At 38.0% G+C, this 18,159-nt stretch overlaps 1 protein-coding gene across 1 annotated transcript; it reads right to left on the reverse strand.

Annotated features, from left to right (window-relative positions):
- Positions 1 to 2,083: 2,083 nt before the first annotated feature.
- On the reverse strand, positions 2,084 to 17,372 carry LOC140267593 (interleukin-31 receptor subunit alpha-like). Its single transcript, XM_072362905.1, has 16 exons — positions 17,155 to 17,372; positions 14,983 to 15,252; positions 14,753 to 14,888; positions 14,347 to 14,537; positions 14,121 to 14,236; positions 12,890 to 12,919; positions 11,731 to 11,884; positions 9,958 to 10,040; positions 9,633 to 9,837; positions 9,347 to 9,514; positions 7,887 to 7,988; positions 7,673 to 7,813; positions 7,449 to 7,586; positions 5,294 to 5,378; positions 5,025 to 5,106; positions 2,084 to 3,844 (listed from the first exon to the last, which is right to left on the reverse strand). Exons 1-16 carry the CDS (start codon positions 17,207 to 17,209, stop codon positions 3,425 to 3,427), a joined length of 2,376 nt encoding a protein of 791 aa, XP_072219006.1. The 5' UTR covers positions 17,210 to 17,372; the 3' UTR covers positions 2,084 to 3,424.
- Between the last annotated feature and the right edge of the window lie 787 nt (positions 17,373 to 18,159).

An 18,159-nucleotide genomic window follows, 5' to 3' on the forward strand; every position in this document is an offset into this window, starting at 1 on the left:
AAGATCGTATAAGAAAAGGCAGAGAAAAAGGAGAACAAAGCCAATTAAAGCTGCAAAAAGCGTTGATCGGGCCCACAGCGTCCGTCAAGTGGAGAGCAGGATGTGAGAATCCCAGTCAGGCCGAGTCCCGCCGGACGTAAAAAGTGACGTTTATGGCCACTAGCAGGTGGCGCTATAAGTGTGTGTAAGTTTGGTGATATGTATGCGTTCTGGGTGGAGCCCAAGTGCATGAAGTGTATGAAGTTTGGGATAAATTGAATAATATACGTGGGAGTTCCAAGCTTATTTGTTTTTCATGGCGAGCAAAGGCCAGGCGTCGAAAACACTCTTTAAGGTTTGAGAAAGTTTTGCAAGATTTTTTTTTTATCCCCCATGGCTTAAGAGTAACCTGGCCAAGTTTGAAGCCTGTAACATGAAATGTGTAGGAGTTCGACCACATGAGAGGTGTGGAAACAGGCAAAAATCGCGCCAAAAACGCATGTTCCACTCACAGTGGCCAACTTCCTGTGGACCTGGCACCATGGTGTCCATAGGCTTTTTTTGTGCGTCTGGGCACGACGAAGGCGTGGACCGGGTGGGTACGGCAAAATGACCCCATTGGTTTGGCGTTATTGCCATGTTGTAGGTGGCGCTACAGAGCCATTTTGCGCCGCAATGTTTGCGAACGCCAATTTGCGCTGTTTCCCCCCACGACTGGCGTCCCTGGCAAAATTGGCGTGGTTTGGAGCAAGTTTCGCAAACAATAATAATAATAACGCCTTCAGGAACAACAGGGCCTTCGCAGTTCACTGTTCGGGCCCTAATGAAGGGGAGATGGTGAGGGAGCAGGATGAACAGCCAGAGAAAAGCTAAATTGAAGGGAAACACAGGCAAGAGTCATACGAAAGACAGGAGGGATCATTTTAAGATTTGATTCTATACCGAAAAATGTATATCCAACTTATTACTATGTGTAATCTGTTAGGTAAACATCAATATCCCAAGCCCAATATTTTCTATTTGACCTATAACAGTTGGTCTTTTAATTCCATCAGCAGTTGTTTGGCAGTAGCAGTAATATTGGTTTAGGAAGCGAAGTGCATGGAACATATTGCACATTTCATAAATGTCTTCAGTCTTTACAGTAGAAATGTGATCTGAGTAATAGGGGCCTGTGACCCAGTAAGTAGGAATGCCCCTGCAGTCATGTCACTCAAATGAAATAGGAACGTTTTTTAGAAACGTTTTGAGTTCTTCATCATACAAGAAGTCATAGAGGATGACACACACAATCAATAAAAATATAGTTAGTCAGATTTGTGTTCGTAATATTGTAAATTAATTATCACATATTGTCATACTTTTCTGTCAGTGGTGATGCTTCTTCTTCCAGTGAAGTTCCAAGCCACAAACAAGTTATCACTTGTCATATGTGATATGATGGGTTTGATTTTTTTTCTCTTGAAATATTTGGTTGATTGGTGGAGTAATCATTGAATCAGACATATTTAATTTGAATATTTGTAACAGCAGTACAATATTTTTCTTCTTCTTGCAGTAGCAACGGCAAAACTTTTTACAAACATTTAATGCAGACACAACACCAGTGGAATAAAAAGGCAAATAAAGATTATAATACAGTATGATCTACCTGATATGGATGCATCTTGTGAAAGCGTTTGGTGATATTTTGTAAGGATGGGGGATGATATGGATGTTCCCCATATAATTAATATTATATTATTAATTATTATTATAATATAACCCCCATGTAATTATTATTCATTATCTCCCTAAAAACGTCTATAAATCCCATGTCTTACTTTGCCCTCTCTAACAGCCAACAAGCAGTGTATTGAAACATTTAGTACTCAGACAACAACAGCGCTTCAACAAAGCAAAGTTTATGTTCTTAATGATACTGTTGTTCTGCATTCATCTGACTCAAAACATCTGGACATGTTTACACCCGTTCATACATGTTAGATGAGGTTTATTTGAAAAGTGCATGCAACTGTTACATGTGAAACAATGTGGTATCAGAATTACACCTTTATAATAATACGGCCATGAAAACAGAGAGGAAACAACAGGAGAGGGTTGGTTTAAATAAAATCAGTAGAATACCACAATATTTAATGTTTAATATTTGAGCTTTACAGTAAAATATCACAGCACGGTTGTGGGGTTAAATACAGACTGCGCATTTTGCATCAGCTCAGCCTCGGCTGCATGATGTGAATGCACATGTTGCTGTTGCAAAACAAGATTTAAGAGTTGCAGTCTTGTGCAAAAGTCTTGAGCCATCCCTCGTTTCTTTCGATATTGTTTGGAAATAAGTGCAGCAATTTTACTGAAACGTGCAAAAATAAATGTCAATATAGTATATAATGTAAAAACAGAGTTTGTACAATCTTAACAAGCTTGAAAGTCAGTATTTGGTATGAGCATATTTATTCTTAAACACAGTCTGAACCCTCTTAAACAAACACTATTGTAATTTCTTGAAGCAGTCTTCAGGAATAGTTCTCCAGGCTTCTTGAAGGACATCTCAAAGCTGTTCTTTGGATGCTGGCTGCCTTCTGTTCCGTTCTATGTCAGATGATCCCACACTGCTTTAGTAATGTTGAGGTCCGGGCTCTGGGGAGGATTCATCCCTCCATAAGACCTGTTGCCACTGATTTTCAGTCCACTTCTTGTGTCATTTGGCATAGCTCAGCCTTTTCTCCCTGTTTACCTTCCTTAAGAATGGCTTCTTGACAACCATTCTTCTATATAGACCATTTCTGATAACTTTCAGGGAAGAGTAGATGGATCAACTGAAGGGGCCAACGCATCTCGCAACTTCCAGATACTGTTCATCTGTTGTAGATACTTTTTTCTTTAGGCCTGACACATCCTCTTTTGCTCTCCACTTCCTTAAAATGTTGAAAAGACACACTGCACACCATTCTGACATATTCCAAGAATCATCCTTTTTGAGTTAAAATACGATGTCTGTCAAACTGTGTTATCTTTGCCAATTTTGATGGATGCAACTAAAGAGATAGGAATCTTTGTGACAGGTAAGTAAGTAACAAAATGCCTAAAGCTACAGTCTAAAATAGGTTATCTGCTAAGTTGTCTGTTATGTGTGGAAACAACATTGGTTTATCACTTAAGTTAGGTGCCTTTTAATACTAACATGATTTATAGGTTAGAGTTAAGTGGCTTAACAAACAAACCAAAAAAAAAAAAACACGTCTATGTAAATGGTCATTTGGAACTACTGCTTAAGACCACTTCAAAGGATGGCCAGAAAGTCTGGCTCCTTGGAAAAAAATAAAAGCAAATGAAAGAACGTCCGCGCTAAACAAATTATCATTCCAATTTGCCTTTTCACAGTTGTCTTTGCTTCATTCAGAGCTGAATCTTCTTGACCCAAGTCTGTTTCTTTCCACCAGCTTCACCTAACACCAGCTGGTTCAAACATGTCCAAACTGACGTACATAGTCTTCATTGTTGTTTTCTCTGGCTGTTTACCAGAAGCTTGCTTACGGTGTTTTGTGGTCCTAAACACAGGAGTTTCCACAGAAGATTGACTTCGATATGGACTGACAGAGATACTTTCTGTGGAAATAAATGCTGTGGCTTCTCCAGGAGAAGATTTGAAATGTGTCTCTGTAGGTTCAGCTTGACTGTTTTTCTGCATTACTGGCACAGGAGTCATAGTTGAATCAGAGTATTCCTGTATTTGGTCCATGGCTGTATTACCAGTAGAACCTGCAGCCAATGAAGAGATGTATGATTTATGAGTTTCCTCAGTGTAGACTCGGTCAATCTGGCCTTCGGATGGATTATTGAACGGTTGGAAGGAGCACATATCCTGAAACACATGGAAAGTATGGAAAGAAAAAAAGACATTGTGTGCTGTTCAGGACATGAAACCTAAAAGTCATATTTGCAGAATTAAACTTCTATCAAGACATTGCTAAAAAATGTCAGTGACATTAGTTGTATTTTCTCTGAGTGAGAACTAAAAAGCATATGCTTTTGTACCTGCTTTTGAGGACACACAGATCAATTGTCTCTACATATATTTTCTGCAAATGTTTGTGGAAGAAGTTTCCAAGAAACCAAACAGAGGTATCAGAAACATGGTATTCATCAGACAGGACACCAACAAGCAAATGAAAACTATGAATGTGACCAAGAGTTCCTTGTGCAGAGGGGAGAACCTTAAATACTCTACAAATCAGGTCTGATAGGAGACATGAAAATGACATTTGCAGGTGTATGTCAGGCTACAGAGAAGCTATGTTGGTACAAGTTATGTTGTAAACTCTAATATTCAAGCATAAATTCCCCTTAAGACGCATGGTCAACATGGCTAAAGGGATTTTCACCACTAAATGAAATATGTAAGTATTTACATAAACGGGATATTTCAGTTAAGTATCCATCCTTGTTCATCTATGGTAAAAGATTTACCGGGGGCTCACACCAATAGCGTCGTGAGCGGCCACCTGCCATTCATTTTCAACGTAAGCTGGCGTCGTGAGCTTCAAAAGTTGAGAGAGGCTCAACTTTCTGCAAATGAGCAGTGACGCGCGGCGACGACAGCCAATTGGGGCCGACCTGGATTCCAAAGGCGGAAAAAAGCGGAAAAGGGCGGAAAACGGCAGAGCGCAAACACAAAGAAGGCTGCCCAGAGTACGATCCATGGTGAAAGAAGGAACCGATGTATGGATGGATTATTATATATGTCTGCTATTTGCTATACATATAAGCCCCGCCCCCTTTGACGCTTCCAGCTTTTCTGGCCGCTTCCGGCGGCAGAAGAAGCAGAAGCGGCGGGTTGTGAGCGGCTGTGGTCGGATGCGAGTAAAATACCTCTCAGAATACTGAATAATGCTTTAATACTTTATACTTATTCCAAGACCACCACGTACACATTGCAAAAAAGCAATGAATAATTTACCCTCTGATCACAAACAACATAGAACTGAATGTTCTCACTCCTTTAGCTAAGTTAAAATGGATGTAAATTATTCAACTGAGTGCACCTTTTGTTGACTCTGCGACAGCCACATCGCCACAGAACTGAGGCCTGGATTTGGCACTGGCTTCTCACTACATTTCTTCCATCTAAAATCAGATTAAAACATTGGAAAAATTTATTAGAAATATTTATTTCTCTTGAGATTTTGAATATTAGAAACATCGTGACCACAGCATCTTAATATCATGGCGGGCCTTTCATCATTAGTGACATGAAACTTCCTGGTTCAGGGATTTAGTTTCTCATCAGTGACAACCAAAGAATGAAACTTACTGAATGGCGCAGAATAGTCCAAGAGACAACACAAGGACTATGATGATGCCTCCACAGATGCTGAGCACTTTAATGAGTCTTGTATCTGTTGAAAGGGACATTAAGGTTGTTGCAGTAGTTTACTAAACACAAAACATAATACATTTCACAGAGCAGTATGTAGTTCTAGTTAGTAGTATGTAGTAATAGCTCATAAAACTTTCACAAAACCATTTTATTATTCTTCTTCCTGGACATAAGTTTTTCTTTCTCTTTTCACAAAAAAAGTTCTTTATGGCAGTGCAGTATTTTATCGACCTGTTACAAAAGGAATGTGTTCCATAGGAAAACATTTTTGGATTTTTCATACAACTTTAATCCAGAAGACCTGAGATTATGACCATGTTAATGTTGCAAAGCATTTTTTTAACAATTTTTTTGTTCTGTCTGTTATATACCGGTACATAAAAAGTCTTTCTCTGAATATGTAACATATGATGCTGCACTTGGGAGGAGCATCAGTGCAGTCTGTTCTGTGACACGGTGTTGCAACATGGACTGCATTGCTACCATAGTCATTTCTACCACTTGGTTTCAGTATTTCAGTCCTAAAAGCGAGGCTGTGTTATGCCATTACTTTTTCCAACTTTGATACTTTTCAAATTGTCATACTTTTATCATGAAATGATATCTCAGCGATTTGTTAAAGAGGACTGATTCTTGTCATTATAGTCCCAAGGAAATGAGAAGTGAATGTGAGGACATGCTGAGTTAAGAAAATATAATGACAAAGTAAACATTTCAATAAGTGATGCAAAACAACTTCTCAGCTTTGTCCCACTTACCAGAATTCCTTCCTGATTCTACAAAATAAAAAAAGCACTTTGACTGCTGTCTGTTCTCAGAAAGACACTAAGCTCGTTTACATCAAACTGAAAAGAATGAATCACTGTTTGTTGGATCAAAACCAGACTTTCAAGACACATGTAAACGTGTTAGTTTTATTAACACTGTACAAAATCAAGCTTGTCCAAACCGGACTATCACTACCAGATAATGCTGATCTCAACCAGACTCAAATAGACCCAGACCATCTTTTGCATCTTTTTGTAAAAATGGTTCAGCATAAGTGTAAACTAATACAGTTGAATACATAATAAAGATGATCTCACACAAAAATGTTTCTATTTATTTTGTCAGATAGCTAAATGCTTCAGAAACTGTGATTGAACTGTTAACAGTTCTGGTACATATCAACTCGGTTGCTCAAAGCATTTCCAGATTGACACTCTGCTCTAATAAAATCCTGATTTTATAATCTCAGCATCATCTGACAAAGTCACCATACAAGTAACTTAAAGACAACGTCTGTGCAGATAATTTAGTTATACTTGCATGTATTGTGATCTCTGACAGAGAAAGAAAGAAGCAGCAGAATGTCTTGAATATTTTTTCACATAGTCCACAGCATCACATTGTCAACCATACTTCAGTCAATGAATAGACTCCTGTGAAGGTATACTGTTCAGGACCATTTCTAAATGGCCAAGCTGTGCATGTAACTGTGCTAACCAACTACCCGAGTAATTCCCATAACCCCAGTTTACAAAATAAATAAATAAATATCTCCGTAAGGCTAATTGGTTTGGAGTGACTCTTAAATGTAGCCGATCCTGAAAGCAACTGTGCAAATGGTCTGAGAGTGTGTTGAAGGAAGGTGTGCATAACTGATTCAGTAATGCTCTGTTACATAATAATGCTTCTGCTTTTTGACAAAAATCTCTCCATGAACTGATGGAATTGAACATGGTAGTGTTTTACATTTTCTATCAATCCTACTTTTAGGCTTTCTATTACTCTAAAGTGTCCATATTATTCTAAACAACAGTGTAATTGCGTTTTCTTTCTTTTAAAAAAAAAAATCTTATAGAACAGGCATTATACAATTTTGTTTGTTGGGATACTGTCTGCAAACGAGACATTACAAGCCATCCAGGAGCAGCGTCTTCTCGAAAAAACTTGCTTTAGCGTGCACTATGGGCTTTGTCATTTTGTTGCCAGATAGCACAGCAAGTAAATACATTTCTCATTGTCTTCGGCTGTACTTACAGGTAAATGACAAAGAAATGTTTAAAATATGTATTGTTTATATTTGGAGTCCTAAAAGATTACTCACCAAATAATGTGGTTCGAAAGATCCTTTCCTTACTTCTGGTTTTTCCAGTGTGAGCCTTGGCTTCAACATAGACAGTGTATTGAGTGTCTGGAGTTAGATCTTCCAAAAGGACATAATTTTTACCACCCACAGTAACATCTAGAAGAAACACATCACATAAATGATTTGGTAATATGTCAAGAAAGGAAAAGTCCAAATGTCATACAAGTCTGCAGTTAACTTACTGAGTGCTCCATTTTGTGCCTTGTAGAAAACCATGTAACTGATTACAGCACCACTACATGCATCTTGAGACTTTGTTTCCCAGCTCACAATGGCACTTTTGTCGTAAAATTTAACATCTTTGATTTTAACATTTCCTGGATCTGAAGTAAAAACATTGTGATTGGTAAACATGAAAAAAATAACACAGTTTTCAGACATATTTGAAAAGTTCACCTCCAACTCTGGAGCATATCTGAAGGGCTTGTGTGCTGTGACCGGTCCTTTCATCAAGGATGGGAGTTATTGTGATATTATATGGCTTTTTATCTAGGAGGTCTTCAGGAAAGAGGGAAAGAAAATTACAAGTTACAGTGAGGCAACAAGTGATTTTTCTCAGTACATGAGTTGGACCTGACATTGTTCAAAACTGGCATTAATGGCACAGCTCTGAGTGTGATCCCAGGCTCCAGAATGTGTCTCAAGTAATCACTAGATATCAGACAATATTCTTCTGTTTTATCTGCATAAATATGTTCATCACTTGTGATTATGTGTGATAATTAAATGGCGGGAGGCACTGAATTTCTGAAATCAAAATGATACAGACTGGGTCTGTCACAAACATGCTTGCTGTGGTGTTTGTTTTGGTTTCTATGCTCTAGGTGGGGTGGAGCAGGTTCCAGGAAGTCCAGGGCGTAGTCTGGTCAGCTCTTGCTTACACACCTGTACTTCATCTGCACTCATCAAAGCTTCCTCTTAAGGACCTGCAGGAGCAACCAGACTTCGCCAGATTGTCTCACTTCACAGTGAGATAATCCGGCTTTTACCTGTGTTCTCTTTGCAGAAAGACCTCCTTGCTTTGCTTACCCTGCCTCTTGTGTTTTCAGTCATCCTCCATAGTTTCCCTTGCTCTGGCTCCCGAGACTTCACATTCATGCGGTCGCCACCATTATCCTCTCGGCTCAACTACCTGCCTGCTCACCCCACTGCAGAATCAGAACCTCTGCACCACAGCCAGCTACATCACCTGTCGTACAGCATCTGCTCTTGGGTCCTTTTGTCAGTCGGCTAGGCACTAGCCATAACAGGGTCTATTCCTTGCCCCATGTTTGTTCCAGCTGAACCAAACTGACAAAGATATTCAGCACACTTGTACTTATCTCAATAGGCTTTTTGAAAATTCAAGTCATGTGGACATATCTTACTTTATAACACTGCTGGTGCTAAATTAGCACAGACCATCTGCGGTGTAGGCAGTACTTGCACTCCAGATGGGCATTCTGACCTGTACTCAAAACCATCCGTGTGTGATCAGATCGTCTAGAACAAATTTTAATATCAAGTATAAAGAGGTCCGCATGGCCCACCGCTGTCCCTTTGTTTGAGCTGACGGGACCAAGGAAGAAAGCATGAAGCAGACCGTAACATATCATGAATCACAGCTCTCTAAAGCCTTTTTGAAATAACATCTTTCTGAGAAATGCATTACACTGTAGCTTTTAAGGTCTCGTCTAACCCCACTAATGAGTCCATTACTTTCTTCTCTCAGTCGATAGAGATAGCACTAACTGATCTGCCTATATAACAAGTTTAAACTCATAATTGCTCACTTCATGTTGTAATGTTTTATCTATTCAGCATTTATCACTGTAGGTGACATCAGTTAACCTTTCAATAACTATTCTCTAACCCACCATCCAGTGTTGTATTGGTGAAATTGCTCTCCTTCCAATAGTATTGACTTCCATTTTGGGTCCAGTCAATGATGTAACCACTGACAGGCTGAATAGGTGCCTTCCAGCTCACCACAATGACGCCTTCATCAGTTGAGGTTTGGATGTCAGTAACCTCAGGAAGGCTTGCTAATGACATAAAGTGAAATGGAGGAAAAACTGTTGAGGTCAAAGTGATGAGATGCATCAGATCATATTAGTTATGGTTTCTCCTTAAGAATGCAAAATCAATAGCTTTAAAACTCACTCTCTCCAATGGCTGGAACATAAATTGACTCCTCTGTAAACACAACTTCATCATGGGAAACTGTGAGATTTATTCTGTGTGCATGTTGGTCTACATCAACATCACAAGTCGAGGTGCTACATGAAGTGGAAATGTAATTTCCAGTCATGAGGGCAATCTGTTTGATGGTGTAGTTCATGGTTTCTTTACATGTTGAAGGAATATCCTATGGAGAAATAAAGAGAAATAAGTAGTCAAACAGCTGAATTAGAAGTTTAGAAATTAAAACAGAAAATCTTGAAAAAAACAAAAAATCCTATTAAAAGGTAGTAAGACACTTCCTTACCATCCACATGACACGGACTTTCCTCTTTCCATTTTTTCCTAGTTCAGTCACCTTTCTCCACAGATGGGGCATGACATGCTTCTCTAGAATAGGTTAAAACATGTTGAAAGAATCACACTGGAAGAAACAAGCAGACACTTGTAACAGAATATTCTGGTCCAGTCAGTTTTTTTAAATACACGCATGCTTGCGTGCTTGAAGACTATTAACTGTTGCATTTGTAGCACCTGTGACTAAACTGATCCTGGCTTTGGAGAGGCTTTGGTGAGTCACATTTCACTTTCAAGTCCCAACCCGCAGCTCAAATGAGTCAGATTTCAATCTCATGAATTATGTTTATTATCTCAGAGTCTCCAATATCTCCACATAGCACAGATAGTATGTCGGAAAATAATGCAAACAATTATTTATTCATATTAATTCCATTCATACCAAGCAGCTTAAACACTGTTTATATCTTGTGTGACCACGTTTGCATTTCAAAACTATACTAATTCTCCTAGATCCACTAGAGCAAAGTTGTTGATAAGAAGGTTTTTTTTTAAGCATTGCATCAATTATTCTGTTTCTGTTTTTGTGTGTTGTTTTTGCCAGATCATGCTGGAATGCTCTAGGAACTCAGAAAAAACTGATATTCCCGCCTTCTGTACAGATGTATCGATGTACTAGTTTCTTTTCAGGTACTCGACCATTCTCTGAGCAGTGATGCTAAAGAAGACTTTGCCCTCCACATTCAGCAGGGAAATTGGGCGCAACTGGCTGATGTCCACTGTATTTTCCTCTTTTAGGATCAGGACCCCACATACCCTATGCCAAGCTTTGGGTATGGTCCTCTTCTCCCATGCTGTTCTCATGAGCTGCCAGAGAAACCTCAGGACATTTGGTCCACCACTTCCTAAGCTGTCTCCTCTCCTGAACGAGGACTTTGATCTCCTTTTGCCTCCTGGAAACTGGTGGGATTGAAGCCCTTTTTGCATTCTTCCTTTCATTCTTTCTTGAATTCCAAAATATTCTGCCCCATACTGGTAGATTATGTCTCCAGTATGGGGCCGTAATCGTCAAAATTACAAGAAATAAAGGCTTGAAATATTTCACTCTATGTGTAATGAATCTGTATAATATTTTCACTTTCTGAAATGAGTGACAATTTAAAAAAAAAAAATTTCACGATATTCTAATTTACTTATATGGCGGGTGTCTCCAGCTAACTACAGACAAACGTGAAGCTAACCCATGAATTTCCCCTTGGGTATTCCCTCCTTCCAGCTGTCTCTCCATACCATCACAAGAACTCTCCCTTGTTGTCAGCTGATCTTTCTCAGCAGTCACTGGATAAATCCATATAATCAGTTTCATTTCATTGTGCACAACAACTGATTTGTATTAACTTATTTAGAGGGGTTGTTGGGGCTGCTGCAATAGAGGCAACTTGCTTTCTTTCATGATAGACTTGAAACATCAGCCAAACAAAAACTATCTGGTTTGAATAATCAGGATTTATACTTATTGTGTTTCAAAGTAGAAAATAAGCACTGATTAGCAAACATTCTCTTAACCCTTGACCACATTACTCTTGCTGCCAACTTGTACATCAGAACTTCATATCGAAGCCTTAACAGTTAACCTACTTTCTGTATCAAAAGAAATGTTGTACTGGCCTGTCATTCACTAACATCAATTTTCAATCACAGTCAAACAATCAATGTGATTATTTGGAAGAATTGCAAAACTTCAACATTCTTGCACTGTATTTTGAATCAGCGCTGCTCTTACTGTTTAATTTGGTCAGAACTGTCGTCTCTGGGCTCCAGTTGCTCCAAGGGGCATTGTCTAAGGCACATCGCATCGAAATGCTGTAGTTTATGCAGGATTCCACTTCAATGGTGGTGTTCCAAGACCCTTCAAAGTATAGATACTGACCGAGAACCTATGGTGGAAAACAAGGCTTTTGCTTATATAATTATAACTCAGGGGTTATTGGGAAAAAACATAATCATGATCATATGACATAATCATTATTTTTGACTGATACTGAAGTCACTGATTATCAAACACATTTATTCATTGATTTTAGTACATAACTTTTTCTTTAATGAATTTTAGCACGTGCTTCAGTGTAACAACATGACTTTTAACTTTGAACAAAAACAAGAAAATTTAAATAAATAAATGAAAATGGACGAGCAAGTGAGAAACACACAATAAAACAAATAATGATATATAAAAGTACTAAATCTAAATAAATGCTGCCAATTTACCCAATTTTTACACCATCTCAATGTGAGATGATAAATGTGTGAGACTGGTTTATCTGAATATGTAATTATTATCAATCCTACCGATACACAGTATATTCATTTTGGAATGCATGCTTTAGGTGTAAATAGGGAAAATACTTTGTGTGGAATGTCATTAAAACAGTAACTTTATATAATCTTTGAACTTTAGTCTTTGTCAGTCAGTTGAATCTCAATTGATTTGATATTAAGTTAAGATTTCCGGAAATAATGAAAGCAAACTCTATGCAAATATGAATGTTTGAGTACATCTTAACTATATTCTATGTTATTATCTACAAAAGATTTAAAAAAAGATTTGGTCATGAAACCTGCATTTCATGCATTATTTGCATTGTTGCAATCAGAAATCTACATGTATGAGTTGCAGCAACAATATTCTATCAACTAATTGACAATTATGTTGCCACACAGACAAATGTAATTATTACTCAATTTATAGATATCATCTGAATGTTTGAATCTCAGATATGTGTCTTTTCTGCAGTTTATGCAAAAGTAGCTGCAATAATTGTGACTGAGGGCTATGTTGGCAATGCAACATTCATAGTCATGAGTTGTCTTAATCACATTTGAACTTGTAAATAGCAGCACAAAGTCACAAAAATCTGCCAAGAAAACAATGTTTTATTTACCTTTGATGTGTCTCCTTTAGACAATGAAGCCTTGAACAGAAAAGACAAAAAAAATGGCCCCAATCAGTCACGAGAGATATTTCTTAAAGCAGTGGTAGAATCTAAATCAAGTGATAGTAGCTTGATTCCATCTTTCTATCCTCAATGGGAACAACAAATACGATTAGACAATTGTCTACATGTCATATTTGTCTTTTAGTACGATTCTTTGGTAGGAGCAGCATGTGCAACTAAAAAGAAGATGTATTTACCCAGTCTCATGACAATTCATGACAGTGTTATATATCTATCATTTGTGTTGGTACCAATGCAATAAACAAAAATTCTGTTTAACCAACACAAAACACAACTTTTAAATTACAACATGCACATTTTATGAGTCCAATCAACATATTTCAAACATCTTGTGTGACATTTTTCATCACTTTGTCTCAACAGTTAGGAAATAACCTTATAACCCCAACCGCAATGACATCTTGGCACCTGTGGCTAAAGTTGTGTCACATGCGTCTCAAATGTTTCACATCTAGCCTTTCTGACAAGTCAAGGACTATGATTTGGGCTTATGCTGTAGTACATTCATATTAGATAGATTTAATAAGTTAACTAACACATTTATCCAAAGTGGCTTCCAAGTGGGTAAAAACAATCAAGCTAAAAAGCAAAAGTAGAACAGGTATAAAAGTACACAGTAGGCTCAGGTTTGGCATATCCGAGGTGTAAGAGTTGTAAGTAAAGAAGGTATGAGTCTTCAAGAGATTCTTGAAGGTAGAGGAGCACTCTGCTCCGATACCATTTGGTAGCTCATTTCACCAACATAGAACCCCAAAAGAAACAAGTCTGGACAGTTTTCATTCTCAAGAATGTCATCTAGACAACGAGGAGGCACAGTAGTCAAGAAAGAACATGGCCAATTCAGATAGCTGGGTGCAGACCCTGCAGTCAATCTGTAGATTGACTGATTTGGGCAACCAGATATGCTGAATGAGGAATGAAGAGATATCTGTTCTTTTAGGCTGATGAAACACCAGACTTGACTGATTTGGGCAACCAGATATGCTGAATGAGGAATGAAGAGATATCTGTTCTTTTAGGCTGATGAAACACCAGATGCATCAGCCCCTTTTATTAGATCTGCAATCAGTAATTAGTTCAAATTGCACCATTTTCAACTGGTTTCACAGCTGTTCCCTAATAATATTTTCCAGTGGCTGTCATAAAATGTTCTTACCTTGGTGTATTTAACTTGGCAGGGATGCTTTTGTGGAATCAGTCTTCCAAGGTCCCACTTAAGCAACAGATATTCAGAGAAGGCAGTTACTGCTACTTTCGGGTAGTAAATTTTCACTGGGAGAAGACAATCATGTCAACAACATCAGAAGATGTATATATTTATGCACACACACACACATATATATATATAAATAAATGTACAAAATTTGATTTATGTTTCTTACATGTGTGTTCAGGGTAAAACTCATGAGGGTCAGAGTCAGCCTCCCAAGCAGCAGTTTCAGCTCTAATAATAACAACAACAGGGACTTTATCTGAATAGAATATATTTCTAACTATAGTCACATCTTTAGATGTGCACTGTGGTTCATTTGACATGCAGATCTCACTCTTCCAGTTGTCTACAGAGGGGGACCTGAAAAAGAAAAGTTTTCTATTAAATACTGATGGAAAGACAAAGAAGTGCATTAATTCTTTGATCAAATCTATGATCGTATTACATTAAATTGGATTCTAAGTGGCTTGAATTGGACTGAACCTTTGAAGTGCCTTGAGATGACGTTTGTTGTAATTTTGAGAAATAAGAATAAAATTGAATTGAATTGAAAATGAAGAAGGTACGAAACTTACTGTTCTACAAGTACTGCGTAGTTTATTTTCATTGAAGGATTGGTCTGATGCTCCCATCTGCATGTGAAGAGATCCGGGGAAGACATAGCCTCTCGACTTTTGTAATGAAAGTGACATGATATATTTCTGGGCTTTGCTGAAAACAAACAGAATTGGGGACATATTTATCCCCTCACTGCAGGAATCAAAGGCCATGTTAATAAACAGAACATAATGAAATCACTTCTTACAGTATGTTCTTATGATGGTGCCTCCAAGGACCTGTTTATGAGCACTGTGACACTGCAGTGTCGCACTGGGGTAAGTGAAGTTTCTCAGTAAGAGGACTGTGTGCGTGGAGTTGATAGTATTTGACAGGCTTTCGTTGATTTTTACAACGTTGTTCAGTGTCCAGAAAACTTTGCCATTTACACATGAAGTCTGGCAGAATATCTTGGCACTGGATCCCACTTCAATGTACTGATCTTTAGGGAAAACGTTGCAGGTGTTGTCATGCTGGCCTGCAGAAAAATATATAGTACTTTAATCACTTTTTAGAGTGAAGCAGATTGTTAGATAAAGCAGCGTCAGATAAGAAGAAGAATACGGAAACAGATTGCATCAGATTGCCTCACTATCTTTAGAGGGACTCTGGTGAAGATTTGCTACCACTGGAAAGAGCCAAGCAAGCAGTTCCCCCATTTAACCAACACCCCCCCCCCCCCCCTCCCCCACCCCAAGAATCTTCTCTTAACTGTTGCTTAGAAATAAAAGCAGTATCAAGCTTTCATCTTGTTCAAATGCTGATGTACATATCTAAAACACCTGTAAAAAGTCAAATTAGTTGACACAGGAATAATTTACAGCTAATAACATGAATACACAGTCCATTCTCTTAAGCCAGCTCTTTGTCTGAGTTTTTATGAAACACAAAAGGTTTTAAGTGGATTTACTCCATAAACTCAGAGTGATATCTTTATGTTATCTTCCTCCCTTACATTCATGCTATGCTAAGAAGGAAAGATGTCCATCGTGGTTGCAAAATAGTTGCTTTTATCTCTTGGTGTGATTATGTACGTTTGTCTCCTTTGCTAATTTCTGTTGTCTTTTCCTGCATTCTTCACTGAAGAGTAATAAAGTAATAAAGTAGAGTAATCAATTTGTCAGTGATTATCAGTAAAAATGGTTTGGATCAATTTCTTATGAAAGTGACACAACACTTTCCTGGTGCTGCTCCACAATCAACTGCAGGTAGAGGCCATACAGTTTGAGGTGGATATGGGGAAACACTCTGGTTTGCAAAGAGCACATCAGCACAGCATCACTTTATTACCACATCAACATTATGGGGAGATGAGTAGATGTGTAGAAATCTGAACAGGAGTATAAGCTTGAAACAACAGTCACATTTTACAAAGCCAAGCATTAATTCTTTCAAGTGAATAGAAACATGCACAGCATTGTTCCACAGCTGGTTTGAAGCAAGTCTCTGATCTCTAGAGTCATTGCATGTGTACACAGTAACCATCCATGATGGACTTTTCTCATGCTTTCCGAAGTCTGAAACCCCAAAATAGATTGGGAACTATAACAAAACAAACAAACAAAAAAAAGAATAAGCTTCTTTTTTTACTGTCTGGGTATCCACTGGGTAATCATGACATTTACAGTATCACACAGTGCACAACAGGCTTTTTGGTTTAGTTTTTTTAGCTCATCGCACTTGTTTTAGAGTTAGTTGCTTTTCAGAAGATTATCTTGCTCTTGTGAGCACAATCAATAAGATTTTACCAAATCATAACTTCAAACCAACTCCAGAATGGATGCAACCCAACAATAAATCAAAGGAATATCCTATAAACTGGTAATAAAACTAACTGAAGTCATTATGAGTGATTTCGAAGTTCTATCATTGTCTGATTGGTCCATCATTTAAACAAACACATATAGTTCCGGGGGTTCAGCATTTAGTGGGGCTGCTGATTTTCAGTTATACATGCAGGATTCTGGCAAATTCACCTTGTTAAAGAAAAGAAAATCCTTTTCACTGAAGAGTTTTGTGGAAGCAAAACGTTTTGAGACACTAATAATAATGGATATGTCAGCTGCATTACCGACGTTGAGAACTTGAAACATAGTTATATTAAACTGCATGCCAAAATTATTTCTAAAGCACTGACCAGACCTAACCAAGATAAAATGCACGTAAAGCTTCTATTCAGATGAATATGGAAATTTTTAGCAATGGACTCTGTTTTTTTGGCCTATTCGAGATTTGAAACAACTTGCTAAAAAAAAAGATCGAATCAGAATGAATACGAAAGTATGAATATGAAACGGTTTCTCAAAACTCCGCAAATTAGAGGATCCGCATATACTTTTTCAACAAGCCACACGAGATACTTAGAAAATACTTCTCTTACCTTTACAAATGGAGGAGATGAAAACGATGATAAATGGGACAAAGAAGGGAAACATTATGTCCCTCTAGAACTGTATAAGATAAAATGAGCTCAATCGTATTTGTTGAATCTGTGACAGCAGCCTGTTCGCTGCACTGCATCGTCGTTTAATCTCCAACTCTGTTTCAGACACTACTGGAGAAACTGAACTGAGGAACTGACGCAAGGAATGGAATAAACGGAGGGTATTGCTCAATTAGGAAGACTGCCGGAAAAAAGGGAAGTGAAGAAACAGCCTCAAAATCTGTTCTATTTAATTCTCCAGCGTCGCTCTCTCGTGTTGTTATTACTCGCACATTAGATCAGACAATACATTTAAATGAATAATAACAATAACATGGCATGGACTGTGAGGAAACGCAGAACTATTTATTCAAGTGCGTCATGTGTTGAGCGATTGGGAAATAATAGGCTGATAAATCGAAAGTGTTTTTAGCAAGTAAAGAGGTTCTGGGTGTATTCTACAACCAGGCACATTTCAGTACAAGTAAATCCAGTATACAACAGGAAAAACACGCACACACATGTGCGTGTATACACAAACTTAAAGGGGAACTCCGGTATTTTTAAACCTAGACCTCATTTCTGGCATGAAATACGTTTATATACTCACCGAGAACAGTTTGGCGAAAGTTGGCGTCCTTCAGAAGCTATTTAGAAAACTCGCAATAGGCCAGAGTGAACAGGGCAAGGACATGCAGCCTCTAAATAAGGCATTATCTGTCTTTATTTCACCAATACTTTAGAAAGAATGAATGAATGAACATGTACTATAGCTCTGTTAGCTCATAGGTGCTTTTATGTGGCTACTTGCAGCTATAGGAGAGCTAACAGATGGATTTCTACACAGGCACTCCATTATATGGATATACACCGATTGCTAGTTTTCTAAATAGCTTCCAAAGGATGCTGACTTTCGCCAAACTGTTCTCAGTGACTAGATAAACATATTTTATGCCAGAAATA

Source organism: Leuresthes tenuis, unplaced genomic scaffold (genome assembly GCF_036924035.1).
Source record: "Leuresthes tenuis unplaced genomic scaffold, fLeuTen1.0.hap1 SCAF_13, whole genome shotgun sequence".
Classification (NCBI taxonomy): Eukaryota; Metazoa; Chordata; class Actinopteri; order Atheriniformes; family Atherinopsidae; genus Leuresthes; species Leuresthes tenuis.

Bases quoted from the DNA above. Each gene is read 5' to 3' on its own strand.
- LOC140267593 (XM_072362905.1), bottom strand. From the start codon at position 17,209: ATGTTTCCCTTCTTTGTCCCATTTATCATCGTTTTCATCTCCTCCATT. The intron at 14,889-14,982 runs GTAAGAAGTGAT...GTTTGTTTTCAG, and splicing joins CACCATCATAAGAACATACT to CAAAGCCCAGAAATATATCA. The intron at 10,041-11,730 runs GTAAGAGCAGCG...AACCTATTCTAG, and splicing joins AGTTCTGACCAAATTAAACA to AGAAGCATGTCATGCCCCAT.